The 20,656-nt window shown below is 38.8% G+C and overlaps 1 protein-coding gene across 3 annotated transcripts in view; it reads right to left on the bottom strand.

Moving 5' to 3' along the window:
* The window catches only part of FHOD3 (formin homology 2 domain containing 3), a gene marked incomplete at its 5' end in the record, with an annotated part of 402,496 nt that overhangs the window by 59,717 nt on the left and 322,123 nt on the right, over positions 1–20,656 (bottom strand). For all 3 annotated transcript variants that reach the window (XM_084282072.1, XM_084282074.1, XM_084282073.1), the window contains 3 exons: positions 5,890–6,104; positions 10,559–10,609; positions 13,974–14,108. In XM_084282072.1, coding sequence (XP_084138198.1) covers positions 5,890–6,104; positions 10,559–10,609; positions 13,974–14,108 — 401 coding nt within the window. The remainder of the gene's footprint in view (positions 1–5,889; positions 6,105–10,558; positions 10,610–13,973; positions 14,109–20,656) is intronic.

Raw genomic sequence — 20,656 nt, 5'->3', positions numbered from 1 at the left:
TGCTTGGCATATAGCACAAATTCAGTTTCCAACGGGTTGGCATATGTCATATGTTGAGCTTTTTTTTTATCAGTTGGCAACATGGCAAACACTGTTGATGGTATGCTTGGTTTCTTCTTCTCTGCTTTATCATAGACAGTGAAATTCATTCATTTTTTTTATTTTTTAATTTTTTTAAGCTAAAACATCAGACTTTCACATGCAAATGGTCTCTGCATGCTGCAAAGAAACTGAAGAGCATCCACACATATTCACATCAAGCAGCTCAGTTTTCTGCAAATTGAAATAGCCATGCAAAAGTGACAAAAATAGGCATGCGTATTAGCTCTGCATACTCCCCAGATTACCTTTGCACGAAATCTTGTGTCAGGTGGCTGAACTACAATAACCAAGTCATACTTGTTTTTTCCCTCTCTTAACTGCTTTCCATTACAGTGTTGCAAAATAGACTTCTGGACTTGTCATGATCTTTGGATCACATGATGTACAATGAGACTTCCTTCAAGAACTAAGTGAATCTTTGCAGGAAAAAAAGCATCACACTGGAATGCAACCCAAATATGTCAGTCCTCTAGGGAGCAGGTAAATAGATTTATCCCAGGAAAGTAGAAGTCAAAATAAAGTCACAATATTTTCTTAAGACTGCTTCACATTGTGTGGCTGTTCTTTTTTCTGAGACACCCACTCAAAGAATGGTGATTATCAACAAGGTCTGTGTTTTATCTATACAATACCACACACGTTTTTAGACTAGCTTTCAGGAATGCATCTTCAGTGCCACACTATTCCTCTTCACTTCCTCAAATTCAAGTGTACAAAAATGCAAATGAATTTTGTCATTGATTTCGTTGGAGTTAGGCTTCTGCACTTTCACAATTGATTTTAAATGTGTAGTTAAATAACTAGATATGCATATGTAATACATATATATAAAAGAAATGTACACATAGTATGTTTCACAAATAATCCATGTATACCTAATCCAATTTTAAAATCAAACTAAGGTTTGAATATAAATGGGGTGCAAACTTAGGTATCCTTCAGGAGATCCTGGAACTAGAATGGTACTGTCGCATGAACATGAGACTCTGAGCTTGCCATAGTGCAATGGCCTATGACCGCTGCACAGATACAAATGTCTTCAGTTTACCTTAGACTAGTCACTTGTCACTTTTTTCTTTTCTTTTTTTTTTTTTTTTTTAGTGTGTGTGTGAATAGTAGACCTTCCTACAAGAAAAAAAAAAAAAAAAAAAAAAAAAGGGAAAAAAAAAAGCTGTTATGCAATGACCAGAAAGGTCAACTTCAACAGCTGAAGCAGAGAAAGAAGCTGACTAAAATGTGGCCAGGACTGCTAATGCTTTTGGCACCTTCATCATCATGAAGCTACACTGTAAGATTCAATTGAATAGAGTCAGGGGAGACATCAGAAATGCTTGAGAAAATAAGAATGTAAACCTACAAAAGCAGTATTCAAAAGAATTCTGAACTCTCTGAACACCAGAAATATTCCACACATACCTGAAAGACACAGTGTCTTAGCAGATCCTAATATATGCCAAGAAGTAGATAGCAATATACTGATACAAGTTACCCTTCTGAATTCAAGGAGTATCAAAATTTTAACACTTCTAGAACAAAACAGGGATGCATTGACACTCATCTTGAAAGTCTCTCTCTTTCATTTCTGGGACAGTGTCAAACAATCCACCTATATCCTAAATAACTATAAATAGTGAGCTATATCCAGTGCTTCCCTCAAAAAACAGTTCAGAAATCAAATTTGTCAACAAACACCAGTAGGCAAATGAAGCCAGATGGCTAGCCCTTTGTCCATCACTTGCGGTTTCACCATGTAATCCATTGGACTGATACTGATGATATGTAGTCACTGCACCAAGCCTGTCGGAGTTTAAGAAGCATTTGGACTGTGCTCTTAGTCATATGGTCTGAATTTTTGGGTAGACCTCTGTGGAGCCAGGAGCTGGACTTGATGATCCTTATGGGTCCCTTCCAACTCGGGATATTCTATGATTCTATGGTGAGAACTTCTAAAGATGTTAAAAAACAAAATTCTTCATGAGTGAAGTGGTCTGGAACTTTCAGTCCAGTGCCTACTGGCTCCCTTTTCCACACTGGACAAAACAATACTGTAAGTGGCAACCTTATAGGCAGCAACAAAATTCAGGCACAGACCACGCTGTCTTCCTTGTGTTTTGACTGCTGGTGAAGAGTGAGAAGACTCAGGAAAACAAGCATGTGGCCTTAAAGACTAATTTTTGAATCACATATCCATTTATTTTCTTCTGCCAGAAGTTAATCTCTAAAAAGACGCTATTGGAAAAAAGAAACGTGAAGACTTCTCAGAAGAATGAAATCTCCCAAAGAAGTTGTATAACTGAAAAAGATGGTAGCAAGGCCCCTCAATGAATGTGTAAAGATTTTTTTGTTTGTTTGAGAGCTGTTGGAATCTGCATTTTCTGACATTTTTAAGACTTGGCCACAAAAAAAAAACACAAACAAACACAACATAGCAACATGACCTTCTGAGTGAGAGGGTAGACAGGACAGCAAGCTGCTCCCTTCTGAAAAACATGGCCATGAACTCCAGATGCTACACAGAGCCATGGAGGGAAATTACTTTTCTTTTGATACTCAGAGAACTCTGAAGCAGACACAAGCTGTCATATCCTTACTACCTGCTGCTAAGACCTCAAACCCTCAGGCCTATAAGCCCTCAGTGAGAACAAATACCCCTCCAGGCCTATACCATATCTCCTATTAGTGTAATAAATTAGGCAACCACATCTCTACCTCTTTTATCTACTCACTCCTTGGAGTTGGGAAATGGCATCTGTCTCCTGAGGAAGCATACAATAAGTTTGAGGAAGGCTGTTCCCATATAAGCCCTCCTGATTAAATTGTTTGGGCAATTCAACACGAAGTTTAAAGTCTTGGTTGTATCTCCCTTCAGCTCCTCCAGCACAGGATTCCTCTTGCTGGGCCCATCTTTTTCTCTCTTTCTTTCTCTGCACTCAACCCCTAACCTTTTTCCCCCATCCTTTGTAATGGTAAAATTTAGCATAAAGTTATTGCTAGGAGGGTTCTGACACTTTCCTCATTTGCCTGAGCTCCTCCTCTGTCCTGCTACAGTGGTTATTCTGGGTCTCCATCTGTGGCTGCAAAGGCCTCACTGCACCCTTACGCTCTGGTGCTTCTTCATCTCCAGAAACATTTTCACTAGTCATACTTCACGCAGGATTTGAACCTTGCTCAGCTACTAATAGGTTCAGAAGGTTTCCCACTGTCCAGAAGGCACTCTTGGGTTGACTTGTTTAGTTCCTCAAGTACTGCATAAAGCTACACCTCTCAGGGAAGGGCTCATCTCTGATGATTTTTTGGACTGACTTCAGAGATGTCTTGGTTATTGTTGCTCTCCTTTACTGCACATGTGCACTTCATAAGATATCCTCCAATGAAATTACAAAAGAAAAAAAAAAAAAAGTTCCATTTTACAGTTACAGGACTGCCTTCATTTCCTCTGAATGCTGTACCACAAGTTTTACAAGAGTAAGCTATACAAGACTTGATTACTTTAGTGGAACCAATTGTTTTATATGAGAAAACACTTCAGATCAGTAAATCCGGATTTTTATCTTGGGTAAAGATACTGAGACATTTCACAGCATGGGATGAAGTTCCACAGACAAAATCCATTTCCTTCTTAAGCCCGGTAGATACTAGAAGGCCAATGGATACCTTAACACAAGTAATGTAAAATAAATTTAACTCCTAAAACCAGTTATTGTTTTGCTAGTAGAGGAACACACTTCCTGTTTGACTTCAGGTCTGAATTCTGCAGGCAAGTATCACACCTCTGTTAACACCATTCTTGCAGGGTCTTTGGAAGGTCCTATGAACAGAAGTGGGGAATTATTTTCCTTCTGCAGTTTTATGCTTGCTTGGAAGACTGATGACTTCCATGTTCAAAGCAACTATTTGGAGTGCAAGTAAACTGGGTTCTGCCCATGACTCTATTTCAGCTTTCCTACAACTGGCTTAAGAAGTTAATGCCTCAGTTTATTCTTCACTAAGTGTAACTCATAACATTTCCTAAGGACAGAAAAAGTTGAGATTTAAATTCATTATGGAGCATAAGGAATCCAGATAACAGTCTAGAGGCCACGGCACAAAATCTGCAAAGAAGCCTGCCAGCTGCTGGTTGATCCAATCATCTGGCCACCTCCAGAGAGAGCTTGTCCTGCTCACATGCTCATTATGTCAAATGACCTTCCCAATGCTTTTGTTAGGCCTGAAAGAGCAGTCCTTCCTCATGCATGGCTCCCACTGAAGTATGCTGTCTGCTTGCAGTTGTCCTTGCCTGGACACTTACCCTACACCATCCATATGTTGTCTCCCTGCAGGTCGCTCGTTGGGCTTCCAGGTGTTGCCCTCTGACACCTACTGATATTGTCAGGACTTTTAGAGATGTCCTGCCTACCCACGTGTTGATAGCTTTGCCATATCCTGGCTGCCTGAAGTTGTACACCTGCTCTAAATGTATTCTCCAAATGGGCTGTGCTGCTCCATTTCTTGCCACATTTTTTTTTTTTTTGAATGTTTCCAGGAGAAATATGTTAAAATAATCATCATAAAAGAGATACTTGCTCCCTACCCAGCTCTGAAATCCTAATGGTGGAAAAATCCAGCTTGTTTGCTCTAAAAGCAATATTGAACTCAAAGAAATGGGTATCTGGATGTTTCTAACTATCAGAGTCACAGGAAAATATCCATGACTTTTAAGTTCAGATGATCCCACTGAGACTTTTAGGGTGCCAGACAAGAAAACTGGGAATATAATTGCGAAAACATATAAACCTAAATTAAATAAACTTCACCTATTTAGTACAGTGAGAATAAACATATGCAACATTCACTATTTGTAACTTTTTTCTTAAATCACCTTGCTTTATAGCATGCTACCAGCCATAACACTCAATAAAACCAAGCAGTGCAAGTTACAAATGCATTAATCACCAATAGCATGTAGCAGGAAATCAAATAAAATAAAAATGAATGATGGCAATAATTCACCCCCAACATGCACCCTAGCTCCCAATGTTAATGCAACATCATGTGGCATAAATATAAATCTGTATGGTGGATGTTTTTTTTGAGGACTGAAGGAGGGGTACATGATGCAAGTGGCAGAATGACGTGCACATACAAAAAATATTGCTCTGTACACCAATAAATTATATGACAGCAAACCAACCGTGCAAACACTAATTATACTTTCCTTTTCACTAATTGTCTGTGGTCTCTTTTAAGTCCTTTACTACTTCTGTTACAATTTTAAGAGCTTTTGTTGTTGTTAAAAATAACCAACACAACCTCCCTGCCTTTAATTCAAAAGCTTTTCTGTTTGTCCCATTCAGCCTGTGCTCTGTTGGAAGGTTATTATAATCTTGGCATTCATCTGTTGCATTTCTTTCAGAGAATCCACATAAGCAAAATCTGTTGGCAGGAACACTGTTGGTTTAATATTCAGTAACTTCTAATATACAAGGAACATGATGCTAAAATTAAGACCCTCTGTATGCTGTATTTTCCAATTATTTCATCCTAATAGCAACAGACAATGCTAATATAAATCATAGTGACGATTAGCAGTGTATTCTTTGCTTGAATAGAGTAGAAGATATCCAAATCTATGTGGAAAAAAAAAAAAAAAAGGAAATCTAGGAAGATGGCGTGGAACACTATAACAAGACCCTTTACTTTGGCTCCTCAGAGGTTATATCCTTGCACTCATGCATGAAAAATCACTGCTAGCTGGAGAGAATAATCTTAAAACCATCCCTCTTTTCCCCTGCCTTGCTTTTCACTTACCTTCTGAGTGCTGAGGGGTTCCACAGGGGGTAGAAGGGGTCTTCAGCTCTTCCTGGGACTCTATGGATGCTGGGCTGACACACTTGGGCACAGGCGAGGATGGGGCTGAAGGAGACCGCAGGTTCAAGGACAGCTCACTTCTGCCTCGGCTTACACTCCGACTCTTCAGCTCCTTCTCATACTCCTCAGCTGCCAACCTCTCCAGGTATTTGTATCTGAAAGTTAAATTCCAAAGGGTTTCCGTAAAGAAAAAGAAGTCTGTGGCTGATGCTTGTTTATGGATGAAACACCTGCAGAGAGTGAGCTGACTTCCTGACACAAGGTGTACAGCACTGAACCGAATGCTTGGTCAGTCTGCCAAAAAATGCACACCAAAGCAAAAACTATTGCCCTGAAAAATGTTAAATTGCTCATGACAAAACAAAAGCAAAAAGCAGCAGAATTAAAGAGTCCTCAGATATAGTATTGTGTCTGCATAGTCCTTCTCCTTTTGGAAGCATTTGTCTGTCCTCCTTTTCACCCTCCTCCTTCACCTCCTCCTCCTCCCAGCCCTCCCTCTCCCAAAACTAAAATGGGAGGGGAAAAAAAAAAAAAAAAAAAAACGACCTCCAAAGCCAGAGCCCCTTAATACTGATGCAAATAGCCAAAGTCTGAGACTTGCTGCAAGGAGAGGAAAATGGTTCAGTGCAGCAGACAAAAACAGATCTCCCTGAAAATAATACCACTAATAAATGTTTGGATTGACTATCTCAAGTCTCTGAACCTGCTTCTATTTGCTCTGAGAGCAATGCACTGGAATTCACTTTGTTCTCTCCGGAGCCTACAATGGAAAGTTTTCTTTTTTTCTATTCTAAAAAATTTCTCTGCCGGACTCAGACATCCAATAGCTTGGACCTGACGTCACATGTAGTTTATTCATCAAAGTCACTTTAAAAGAACAAAGATACATCTGTTTTGCATTTTAGGCAGGCAGAACTCACTAACTGTTTATTAAGACCAGCTACCAATCATATTCTTCATAGTGTGCTTTATACATTTCGACCAAAATAACTTTGAAATACGTGCCTCTTCCAGATGTCTGCTAATTTTATCCACCATTATTTGCTAACGAATAAAGCCATGAATACAGCTGGATAGGGCTTTAGACTGTTTGCCTTGCCCACAAGTGAACTGTTAAACAGGTTAATCAAGACTACTGCTTATGTCCCTGAAACGCTGTGGTCATCCTCCTCTAACCCACTGTTGTAAACACTTCATAACAGGGAACACCTCTCCTCCCCCAGCCTGCCTCCCTGACAGCCTGAATTAGTGTACAAGTGCGCATTAAAAGCAGGAAGGGTACAGGAGTCAGCCACATGGGGCAACAAACATGCTTAGTACATATGGTAACCACACACACATGCACGTTTGCAAACATCCATACAGAGCACAAAAAGAAACGTGGCTTTGAAGAGCACTTCTTGTGTTTTCAGAGGCAATTTGCTTTATTGCAAACAGCAATAATGAAGAACAAACTCATTTTCTTTTATTCCTCCAGAGGTATGCACACGCTTTGAACAAATTCTGCAAGAGAAAGAACCCCTACGGACTCTGGATGAAAATATAACAAGCCACATACTTGTATGGTTATAAAATAGGAACTGTTTACAGTTCTAACATGAAGCCAATTCTAAAGAATGATTTTTGCCTTCTCAATAGAGGAGAAAGCCTTCTGCCGGCATTAGCATAATGTTTTGTTACAGCTAATGAAACCAGTCTTTCTTTTCACTTTGGTCACTTCCACACTGCGTCTTCCAGCTCCTCGCAATTAGAGCAGACGGGACTCCAGTCTCACAAAGAGCCACTCGAATTGATCTCTTTGCTAACACAGGTACAGCCCAGCTGGCTGCAACAGGGGTTTTTGCAGTTTGCCAACCAAGATCTGGATAGATCCTTTGGTAACAGGGGAACCACAATGTTTTATTGTCCCCAGCTCTTTTTTTGGCTGTTTTACCATTTTAGCTTCTGTTGCTGTGTACTTCACAGTTAACCAGCAGAGCAGAGGACTACCACGAAAATGTGCCTTCTCAAAATATATCTGCTCATTATACTGGAAGAAAAAAAGGAAACCAGAATGGCAGCTCCCATGGCAGCACAGGAGCATAACCAGTTATCAAATGGGCAAGCTAATAAGCAGATGTGGCAATTTAACCAGGAAATAAAATCATTCTACAATCAGTTATTAATGCTCCACACTTGATAAACAACATATATTTATGGGATTTCTTGTTTCAACCCAGTGTCTCAGCGCTGAATAAATACCAGCATCAAATACACAAGGTCTCATGAAGGTCTCATGAAAGGACGAGGTACCATCCCTCCACTGCATTTTGTCCCTCCAGTATAGGATCGATGCCTTGCCCCTGTGTATACTGCCATACTCCTGCAAATCATGGAAAACAGCAGCCATCCTCTCGCCTGTGCTGACTCATTTCTATAGGCGAAGAGCCAAAAATTTGTGGGCTATCCATTTGGTATGTCTCGTGAAGATTACATTCCACTTCTTCATCTTCAAGTAGACAAAAATATTGTGAGTTCTCTAGGTCTCAGGGCAATGCCCTGAGGACAACTTAAAATGTTTCTGGGCCAACAGAGTCGCTGGGTGGAAAGCAGACCCATCCCATCGAAGCTGTAAATCACACTAGAGAGGGTTTGGAAGCTCACCTTTGCTGGGTTATTTTTAAACTACCACTGGAAAATACCCAACCAAGCAAAGTGAAAAACCTCAAATCATCGAACAGAAAGAGCACATAAAATGAATGGTGCTGAGCCCTTCAGACTGCACCCTTTTTTCTCCCTGATACAGAGGCCACCCAGAAGCATTGGAAACATGGGTGCCTGTACTCCAGAGCTCAAGGGTGATGTGACAGTACACAGGATGCATCACAGATTTAAGAAAATTTAGACAAAACAGTCCTTCTGTACATGCTCAATAATCTTTCCTTTTATTTTTCCTAACTGATAGATTTTAAATAAGATTTGAACACTTTGGATATAGCATGTTCTTATTGTCCTTGCATTCTCTTAAAACAAGTCAAAATTCAACTTGCCATATGAAACGAAACTTCATTGGTGCAAAAATGGTAATTTTAAAAAAAAGTTACAGGAAGACAATGTAATAGACTACTGATGTCTGGCCTCACTTGCAGGAATTTTCTCCAATATTTATATTCTGTCAAAGCAAATGTGTCTTTTTTCTTTATGGGGAAGAACTGAAACGTTTCAGTTCAAAAAACCCCTAATGACAGAGGGACACTATTATTGATGAATAAAATTGTCTCAGACTGCACAGCAATGATGGTCTGCTGGTAAGCATTTCCAAAAAACTTCTCCAGTTGACTTGGTGTGTTCCATTACAACCTGAAAGTGCTGGAGAGCTCACTTAATTTGTTTCAAGTCTTGCTGATGAGCATGCTTGCTGCAAAAAGTGGTAATCAGCTGAGATCTGTGTATGATGCTTATGTGCTCAGATGCATTTCATTTTAGAAAATGCCTTAAAGTAATTTGTAATTGTGTCTAGAATGACAAAGAATGATCATCAAACGTTTGTTACTCTTAGAGATGTCAAAATCATATTTTAATACAGTTACTTTAGCCACAACAGATATGCTGGCAGATGAGACTTCCATCTGCAGAAAAAAAAATGCCTACTGGTGTATGATGAGCTTATGAAAAAAAAAAAAAAAAAAAGCATCACAACAATTGCTGAGAAGACTGCTCTCACAGTCTGATAATATAATTCAGGAAAGTATCTCTATATAGCAACCTCTAGAGGGCCATTAAAGCAGTATTGAAGCAATCTGGATGATTTTTCATCTACTATTTGTTCAGTAATGTGCATATTTTCCAGGTAAAAACAAGAGATCCCTCCAGGGTGTAATTACTAGTGGAAGCAGAGATGAAGCTACCGAAAGGCAAAGGTCTTTATTCAAGTATTCCTTGAAAAATGTGTTTTCATAAGCACATAGCTCCCAGACTAGCCCAGAGTTTCTAAACTATTTAATTGAATGTTAAAAAAAAAAGAAAAAGAAAAAAGAAAAAAGCTCAGTCCCTTTAAATATGCTATCTAAATAAAACTAAAACAATGTCTTAATGACAAATGCTGCTAAGCTTTATAATTTACTAACAGATGTTTAGAAAGACTGGCAAAGAAAACTTGGCCCTGAAAGATTAAAAACACTGGGAGTGGGTCAGACCCATTTCCATCAGCCTGTAGTGGCTGTTTTCCAATGCTTGTTATCCCACTTTCTTTCCTTTATCCTCAGTTGCCTTTTCTGACCCTCCAGAAAGCTTGGGACCCACTGGGTGAGAAAGACAGGCTTGTTCAATTTATAACTACACTAAATTTGGGCAAATTTCTGAGGCAAATCAAGTAAACTTATTTCCCACACAAATAGATAAAAGATAGATCATCAATCTTTCTTATGCATTCCCGTCCCACTGCTCCTTATTTATTGCTGTGCTTACAGCTGGACTTGATTTTCCTCTTTAATAACACAACAGCTTTCTTATAGAGTTCTTTTTGAATGAAAGTGTTCTGTGCATGCATAGTTAGTGTAAGTACACAACAGCTACACAGTACAGGAAGTGGAAACAACCAAAGGGAAGGATGGATGCAGCATATACAGACCTCTCTTCTCTTGCTTGTCTTAGTTCTTCTCTTTTGTCTAAATAATCACGGCTAAAAAGAGAATTGCAGTTAAGTTGCAGAGGAAACCAAAAGAATAAAGTAAGTAGCAGAAGTACAGTAGGAAAAACCAAGAGCAGCAGAAGAAACCTTATCAGAAACAACAAAGGCTGTTTTCAGCCAAAGTTATTAGATTTTGTCCTCTGAAAAAATGCTGAAAAGTAGTTAAGTACACGTTACCACACATATATGTGCACACCCATTACACAGTTTGGATAGTCATTAGAAGTAATAAAAAAAATAAAATAATAATAATAACTTGAAGCACATTTTGAAACTTGATACCTGGAATTAGACAAAAGGAATTGGTCTCTTTCTTAAGAAGCAAGCCCATTAGTGGCTGTTAAACAATTATTCACTAGCTCCATCTGGAACGCCCTTAAACAATGATTGCTGGTATCTGGGATGTTGTATCAAGGCGAGGAGCAGAGTCCTTAACGTGCTTCTAATACACCTTTCCTAATTGTATGGTAGTTGCCACAGCTAGAAACAGAAGAACAGACTGTCTGGGCCTTTGGCATTACCAAGTAGGACAATCTTTTAAAGTACATTCAAGATCATCTGACAGGTGAAATCCTTTCACTTCTTTGTTTTTCACCCTGAGTTCTAGACACAAACCTCCTTTTAATTCATCTGTCCCTTTCTCAGCCCCTCAAGTAACTTGTATACTTAATTTCTGCCAAGTCAACTTTGCAGGATGCCTGGGCACTGTAACCTCAGGTAGGCCTGTCACATCCACAGATTAAAAATTCCTCAGCAAGAAAATTTAATTCAGAGAAGAGCAGAACTCAATGAACACCCAGCCTGCCATGATAACACAGCAAAATAGTTCCGTACAATATATTTTAATATTTAGATGAATCTGCTGGATACAATGGCTGAGAATGTTAGGTTCTTCCCCACTGTAACCTATGAGTACCAGAAAAATTTTCAGAACCATCCCATTTCTGAAGAATACACTGTTTTTTTCTCTTTGTATTGTGTCATAAAATGAATTACCTGCCATCTATATTGCTATCAAACACCTCTTTGCAGCTACCCTTCAGAAGTCAGCATTAACATGGAACACATCTTATTGTTTCAGACCATCTCCATGTTCTTTTGAGTCACTGAACTGATTATACTTTAAAGATATTTTCAGAGTATTATTTGCAATAAAAATAACTATGGGAATAACCCCTAAGTAAAACAAATGAACAAACAAACAAACAAAATTAACTAGGATTTTTTTCAGCAGGAAAACATAGGAATTACTTGTATCCTCTGACTACTTCCACCTCTCCCTACAGCTGAAGCGTAGCCCTCTCTTTTTAGGTCATGTTGTTCTACATATGGAATAGGAACAATAGTCCTACTGAGAAAAAATATTAATTTTGTAAAGCTTTCCTTTTGCTAGTAGTAGCTTTTAAAGAATTTTAACACCTCTCCTAAAAACAAGCTCTTTCACAACTGGTGATGCTCCCCTCTAAATTATTCTCAATTTGTCAATAATGGTGCCAGAATCTAGTGCAACGTTGTCAAGGCAGAGTTGGAAAGAATGAGACAACACATGAGTCATGATGGTAAATCCAGTACTGCTCACGAGTTTAAAGGCTGTGAATTGGAAGTGCTATTTTTAATCAAAAATACATCTTCAGGGGCTGGGTTTCCAGCCAGACTGATGATATGATAATGAAATCCCAAGAACTCTTACAAAACTGTCCACGACTGTTTGCTGTGGCTTTGTCCTCCTCCTTCTGTACTGTTTAATCAACTGTGGGATGCCATCTGAAAAGTTTGGTGGCTTTGGAGACCCTCCTCTACTCAAACACAAGCTATAACTTTTGGGTGACCAGGGAACTCAAATATGAAAGATAAAAACACTGGGTATTGAAAAATTGTTGTCATAAGTATGTAACAGTCATGACATTTAGTTAACCAGTTTCTGAACCTGAAGTAATGGGATGAAGATGTAAATAAAATTAAAAAAAAAAAAAAAAAGTAGTTGACTTTAAGGAAGCTCTTTCAGTGACAGAACAACTACTGTAGCCAACCTTTAGTGAAAAGTGTAGATCTGTTTTTCAAACAGGTCAAGCTGCCAAATGTCCTGGTGGCTTTTTTTGGCCTGGGAGTTTCCTTTCTGAAAGATCATGTTGGCTTTCCACGACAGCCTGCTGCAGCCTGATGATACTACTTAGAGGGAAAGTTTTTGGAAGACGCTTGAGGACTGAGACCTGATTGATTCCGTTTCAGGAGAACTTGGGAAGCTGTTGGCTGCCAAAGATCCTATTATGGTGCTCTTCCACCTTCCCTCCACCTCTCATTTTCTTCCAAACTAGCTATCTTCTGGAGCCAGTAGAATATCTCCTTCAACCAAGCAACCAACCACTAGCAAGTTATTCCTCTTTCCAAATTCACTACGACACAAACCATTTCCACTTCTTACTAGAGATGATTACAGTGAAAACAATCCTGCATACTAATAAACAAACTCACATGAAACCCAGTGCCATCTTTTCCCTAAATAGCAACTCTCAGGCAACAAAACATTTATCCTACCATTATTTAGATTACTGCATTATATCTTCTGACTGCTGAAAATATGCTTACTCTTCACTCCTAACTACGAAAAAAGAAAACAAATTCTTTCTCAGTGCACACTCTTCGTATGGTAGGCATGACATCTCAGCAATAGGCACCTTATCTGTCCTAAGCCCACTGCAGTCTTTGCAGCCTGTACTGAGATTTCCAGACATGTATGTAACAGGAAGAGAGGACTTACTACTTATTATCCTCAAGATATCTTGGGATCCTACGATATTGTCTTAGATGTGAAAATGCAGAGTCCTATATTCAGATGGCGCCTTTGTCTGGCCACAGATTGAGCAATAATTTTATAATTATTTTCTGTCACTTGCCGTTTCCAGGAAGGAGAGATACATGCTCAAAAAAAAAGCAGGAATAAGTATACCCCCAGACAAAAAAATGCTTTTACTTTGCAAAACATGAAAGCAAAAAGATGTCTCAGTGTTGTCCCTTTCCTTCTTGATAAATTCCTTCCACTGTTTCACCTTCAAACCTATGCCTCACTGAGACTGTACTTTGAGAAGGAGCATATGAGCTAACAAACTTTGCCTGTGTGGATATCCAGCCTGAATAATTGGCAAATATATAACTGTCTGGAAGAATGTGCTAGTTTATTGACAAAATTCATTGGAATGTGTTTAATATATCAGTTCTTAAGATACTCATATCAAGAAAGGTATCTAAAGATATCCATGAACTATTCAGCAATTCAATTATTTTGCAATTAAATGTCTCAATGATTTATGGACCCATCATGTTAAGACAACAGAGTGATAGTGAATATGGTTCCTACTTGAATTTGTTTCTTTCTTCACGTTCTATTCGTTGCAACCTTTCTTCTCTCTCTTGACGTCGTCTTTCTCTTTCTGCTGCCAAGGACTCCTGGTGCTGCCGAAAAGATGATGTAAGGAGACCACCCAAAGCTGGCCTGCAGAAAAAAAAGATCAGATTTCTCAATGTCACTTTTATTGATTATATTGGCAAAACGTTAGTAGCAATCATTCAGCAAGTAACATAATCCCAACCAAGAGAATGACATGACACATTTATATTTCAAACCGCTGACTAAGTATCTTATTGCTAAATTGATTTTAGATACTATGATGATCTTAAGAATCACAGGTCGGGTAGATTTCATATATTGCCAAGTTTATGAAGTACAAATAAAAAAGTACCTGTGAGAATTCTTCAGCATATTTCAAATTGCAGTATTTCCTAAATCTTTTTTTCTCCTTTTTTTAATCCTGTTAATGGAAAAACTGAACCCTGTAATGGATTTTTGAAATTTAGAAGGAAAAAAAAAGCCTGAAATACTTTTCAAGTACTTCCCAAATGTCTTATGCAATGATGTTAAAAACAGGTGTGTCATAAACACCTGAGAGTCCTGTACACAGAAAAACGCAAGTAGAAGAAGATCTCAGAACCTCCCTTCAGCAATGAATGCTCTCTTAAGTAGGGGCTTATTTTTCCTTTACTTGTTACCAAATTCTGTTATCATAATTTCTTTGCTGCCTGTGATGTAAAGGCAAAATGAATCATGTGTAGGAACATGTAAATAAAATACACAGGAATAGCACAGCTAGCTATAACAATCATTAAGTGTAATCAAAATAGTTATTAAAAAATCAGATGAAATGGGGCTGGAAGAGAATAGACTACCTATTTTCCTTGCCTTGCCCAAGGCAGGATTTAGTCTTTTCAAACCATTCCTGAAAACTTGTTGTCTGACCTGCCTCAGAAGCTCTTGATAATGAAGCTTCATTTCAGAGCTTAACTCTTTTTTAAATTTTTTGCTGTTTAGCCCATTTTGTTCTTCTGTCCACAGTGAACAAAAAGAACAAGCTGCTTTATGGCTAATCAAGAATAAGTCCAAAAGGGCACTAATTTGCAGTCCTCTTACCATAACCAAAAACTAGATGCTCCACAGTAGGTTACTGTAATGAAGAGGTCTAAAGTGTCACCACTAGCAATGCATATCAAACTTTTAGCTATTGCTTGGGAGACTGGCCACAGATTATTGTTATTATTATTATTACTATTACTATTTAACTGCACCTACGACTTTGGCTAGGAGAGTGGCTCCTCTTGCACATCTTTTCCCCAAAGAGGTGGCACTGGTACCACCAACCTTTCACATGGCATGAGAGTTCCCTCAGAGCAAATGTGCGTGTCTGTCTGTCTCTCAGACAGGAAATATCTAAATTATACAGGATAGCTTGATACAGATGTAAATGTATCCACACTGATTGAATTAGACTGATAAAATCAAGAAGACATAGCTCATGTAGAGCGGTTTCTGTGCATTGTTGTAACATGAGTTTTGCTATGAAAGGATTAATGAAAGAAATAGTTATTGCCTCTTTTTTTAAAGAGACTGAACCCTGTATAAAGGATGTGTCTCAAACCAGCAATGGAAATCTGAATAAATTTTCATTATTATTAAAAACTCTGACCCTTTTTCTTTTTCATTTACATGCCTATGGGTGCAAAATATAGGCATTTTGTGTAATGTCATTAGTTCACCAGGGAAAATAGGTGTAGGAGAAAACAAAAATAATAATGCAAAACAATCTTCGGAGTGTCTACGTCTGTGTGAGCAGCAATGTCACAGAACATTGCCATTTCAGCCCTACTGGAAGCAGGGCAGTATGAATATAATTTCAATAAATTCAATAAATTGAATTTCAATATGTTATATCCCACCCGCATAAACATTACATAAGATGGTATAAAACTTGATATTCTGTAAGCCTCCTTTTTGGCACTCCTCCAGAGCTACAGTATCAATGCTGGATCACACTCAAAACCATAAAAATCTCCAATATTCCTCTGCGCTAAGAAAAAGGGGGGAAAAAATCCCCAACCCCTGACAGTCAAGTACGTGCGGTGAATTTTTTCCTTAAGCATACTTTAAATTGATTTTAACTCTTGACCTTTTAGTACATGCTGCAAGAGAAAGCTCTCAGCGAAAAGAGTGGCACCACTGTACTAAGGCTAAAAAATCAGAGATCCATCCCTGTGGTAGTGTGAAATACCATAGCAATCATCAGAAAATGCTCTAGGATGTGGAAAACCGGACAGTGTCTCCACTTGAAACCATTTCGAAATGAACTGGAAGAGATGGTGAAAAGAGGGTTCCTACCAAATCTATGCTCCATGTATTTAACTTGCTGTCCCATCCCATTTACCTTCGTTAAGTCTGCAATCTCCGTTTAGAGTCAAAGGAAGTTTTGACTTAATAAAACCTGAAGGAAAATGAAGGGAAAGGATGGGGTGATGCTGAGAGACTCACAGAGTGATTGTAGTCTGCACAGCGTCTAGCAGGTTGGAAACCTTGAGTTCTGACTAAGCTCTTTGGGGCTCTATAGTGATTACAAATTCTTATCCAAGGGATTACAGGGAAATTGTAGGGAGATGTGCAGCTCAGTCGTGCGTATAGGATTCTAACCTGACCCTAGTAGTAAAGTGTCTCCACATGCCAAAACACCTTGTTTGGAGGTCTGATCTAGAGCAGTTTGGCTAGCACTGTTCACTTGGTTAATATTTGCAGATGTATGAACAGCAGCTTCGCAATCTAAATAAAAGATCCACAGGCTTATAGTCAGAAAAAAAAACACAAAACACAACATCTAAGAAATTGCTGAACATCCATGTGCCCTATTGCCCTATTAGTTTGCCAGCTCTTGGAAACTAATCAAATCAACAGTAACTAGCCAAAACTTCCTACTTCCCACTGGTTATTTAAGGACCCCATACTTCAGCTGAGTTGCAAGCTAGACTGTAGTGCACACACACATATTTGAACCAATTCACGTCTCAAATGCAGTCACTTCTGGACTGCCATATTACAATGAATCATTGACTCATTTAAGTTGGAAAAGACCTCTAAGATCATGAAGTCCAACCCTTAACCTAGCATTGCCAAGTCAACCATTAAATCATGTCACTAAGCTCTACTTTTACATTTACATCTTCATCTACATTGAAAACCTCCAGGGATGGTGACTCTGACATTTCCCTGGGCAGCCTGCTCCAATACTTCACAACCTTTTCAGTGAAGAGATTTCACCTAATAACCAACCTAAACCTCCCCTGGCACAACTTATGGACATTTGGTCTTGTCTTATCACTTGGTGCTTGGGAGAAGAGACAAAACTCCACCTTCCTACAGCCTCCTTCTAGGTAACTGTAAAGCACCTCAAAGAAAGATAGAAAGAGGTGGGGATAGTAAGCTCACTCATTTTGTGGCACTGATTTCTTAAGGCACAGATAGTCAGGGGTTGGGTTTCCAGTCACATTTAGAAAGCACCAGGCAATGAAACAGCACTGATAGAGCTGGGTTAGTGCTTGTTTTGTGGTCAGATCCTGCCCAGGCCACTCAGCTGGACCCCTTTCCCCTTCTTGAAGACCACACCTCACATCAAATGCTAAGATTTGCCTTATTTTAGTAAGCTCATAGCTTCGCTGCTGCTATCAAACACTGTAACCAAATTGGTATTCAGATGTATTTTAATGTAAACTGCAACTGCAAATGAGCAGATTTTAGGATTTAATACGTTCTATCCTTCTTTTCCTACATAACTAAAACTGGAGAAAACAGGTGTTACTTTCAGGTTGTATACAGGTGTTTAACAGCCAGAAGGGAAGGCAAGTGGTAAGATGTACTTCTCAAACACTCTAAACAATTTGGAAACAGATTTTTCCACGTCTGGTTGGTCTGTAAAACCTTTTTTTTTTTTTTTTTTTTTTTTTTTCCTCTCTCTCTGTGCAATAATGCTTAAAGTAAATGTTCTCTTTCACTGAACTCATGGTTGAGTTGCAAATGGAAGTGAGATTGGCCAAACCAGCTGGCAGGAATGCTTGGCTAAGCCTTTAGATAATTTTGGTGGTCTGATGCTTTCTAAAGGGTGATGAGACCTCTGGGCCTCAGGAATGCTCAAGTCACACTGCTTTAGGCTGCATTTTAAAAATGGGTATGTAAGAAAAAAAATAAAAAAAAAGAAAATAAGAATCTGGCACTGAATGAAAGGTGGTAAGAGATTTTAAAAGAATAGAATATGTGAATGCTCAATGAAAGCATAACAGTGATCACTCACAAAACTGGGTTATAGCTAATATATGCCAGCATTCTAATGTTGGTGTCTTATGTTACGGAATGGTAATATCAAACATTTGTTCAATTCCAAAAACATAATCCAGAAGGATCCTTGCTCTGACAACTATTTTTAGTCTCAAAGAGAACACAAGGCTATTAAGAATGGACTGTTAATATAAAAATACCAAGAAAAGCTTTGTTCTGCCTGCTGTTAAGATCAGCAAAAGCTAAACAAGATAAGCTATTACATTCTCATTCCAGAAAGAAAACACACAGCAAGAGTATGTCCAAGTCTAGGGATTTGTGATTATAGGTCTGTACCATACCATTATGACCTTGGAAAAAGACAGGAAAGAGCAAAGAAGGAAAAAAGAAAGAAGGAAAGAAGGAAAGAAGGAAAGAAGGAAAGAAGGAAAGAAGGAAAGAAGGAAGGAAGGAAGGAAGGAAGGAAGGAAGGAAGGAAGGAAGGAAGGAAGGAAGGAAGGAAGGAAGGAAGGAAGGAAGGAAGGAAGGAAGGAAGGAAGGAAGGAAGGAAGGAAGGAAGGAAGGAAGGAAGGAAGGAAGGAAGGAAGGAAGGAAGGAAGGAAGGAAGAGGTGACAAAAATATAACAGGGCTGAGGATACAAAATAAAAACATTGTCTGTAGGCCAAAACACTTTTGAAGAAAAATTCAGCTCACCTGACCTACTGCATTTGATACAACAATGAAATAGTAATCATGATAATAAAAAGCTCTGTGAGACAAGATATCTGACAGTTACCCGACAATATGTTGCAAGAGTGAATAAGGGACCTGAATTATTATAATCTTGTTAAAAAACAGAGAAAGTATATCTGTCTTATTCTAAGCCACTTTGTAACATGAAATTTTCATTTATCAGCTTCAAATGCTCTTCATTAGATTTGGAAAGATCTTCTTTTGTGGCTGTATTTTCCTCTGTTAGTTGAATTTTTAAAATTTGCTAAATGGAAGTGGATATCTACAGCAAGAAGACAAAATACAAAAGCTTATTTTAGGAGCTAAAATAAAAGAACGGTTGACATATGATGAAATCCCTTTAGGTCATGAAGTTAATATTCAGAACTTTCCTTAATATAACAAGGGTCAGAATCATTAATAATCTCAATAAGCAAGCACTAATTACTCATTTTTTTCCCAATGTGCTCCTGCTTCAGCAGTCATGGGAAGGTTTCAAAAAGGGAACAACAGTCGGCAGCTCCCAGTCTAAGACAGGCCTCAAGTAACTCTAAATGCCTCTCAGCTTTAACCAAATAAATCCGCTTTCCAGCTTACAAAGAGACAAAAAAGGAGGCAAAGCTGCCAAGAGCCATATTGGTTTTCACAGTTAAAGAAACTCTCCTTGTGTTATGTCTCTCTATATGACATGGCAAATTCAAAAGTGTGTTGATATAGGATTTTGCAAACAGACTAAACATTACTTGAGGAATCTTTATGTAACTTCTCTCAAAAATAAACAAAAATTTGAGAGAAAAAAATACTGACTAAGGCTTCCTTTGAGGAAGAAACTTGAGAATGACCAAGAGAAGAACTGATTAACACTGGACTTTAAAATGCCCTGAAAGGCTCCATAAAATGCAGCTGTAACAGGGCATAGCTGCACAGAGCCAGGGCAATGGACCAGGACTTTAAATACACGCACTCTGAGCAGACTGACATTTACAGTTTTTAAATTGTGCTTCTGTCTTTGTCTGACAGGGGCCAACCTGCAGCTTCTGAGCCTTCTTCGAGTCACAAATCACCTGGATGTGGCTTGCAGAGACCTCCCTTAGGTAGGCTAAGGTAGAGGTTAACATCCATGTCCCCTAAATATCAGCACTGCAGGTACCCATGGGTGACAATGTCCCCCACACGCACTGTGTGTTCAGTCAGTAATACTCACATTTTAGTCTGAAGCTGCAAACTGTCTCATGCTTTCTGTTTAAACCTATGCTGCTGCTATACGATGAAGCATCCAAAGCTGCAATCAAAAATACTGCTTACACAGTAGTTCAATGAGCAACCCGGCCAGTGTAAGCCACTGCTGCTTCCCAAATTGTAAATCATCCAGTAATTCCCAAGGTCGCTTTTCCTAGTAAAATCTCAGCAATAAACTTGAGGCTTTTGCTCTGGGCCACTATTATCAAGTACCAAGCTATCCCTTCCTCATTATGTTATTCGGAGTGAAAGATGGGCTTGGCATTTACCACAAGAAAAAATAGCCACAGCCACTGGTCTGACACAGTATATGGTAGAAGCAGAAAGAAAAGAAAGCCAGGGAAAGGGGAACTCTTCCTGGGAGAGCAGCAGCTTTGTAGACTGTATAGTGGGCTTAGTTTCACAGGTTTCTTGCTTTTCTTCAGTGCTTGACAGCTGGAATAAG

The sequence above is a fragment of the Netta rufina genome (assembly GCF_964035555.1).
Source record: "Netta rufina genome assembly, chromosome: 2".
In the NCBI taxonomy this organism is placed as follows: Eukaryota; Metazoa; Chordata; class Aves; order Anseriformes; family Anatidae; genus Netta; species Netta rufina.
This window is presented reverse-complemented; position numbering and strand designations above follow the sequence as displayed.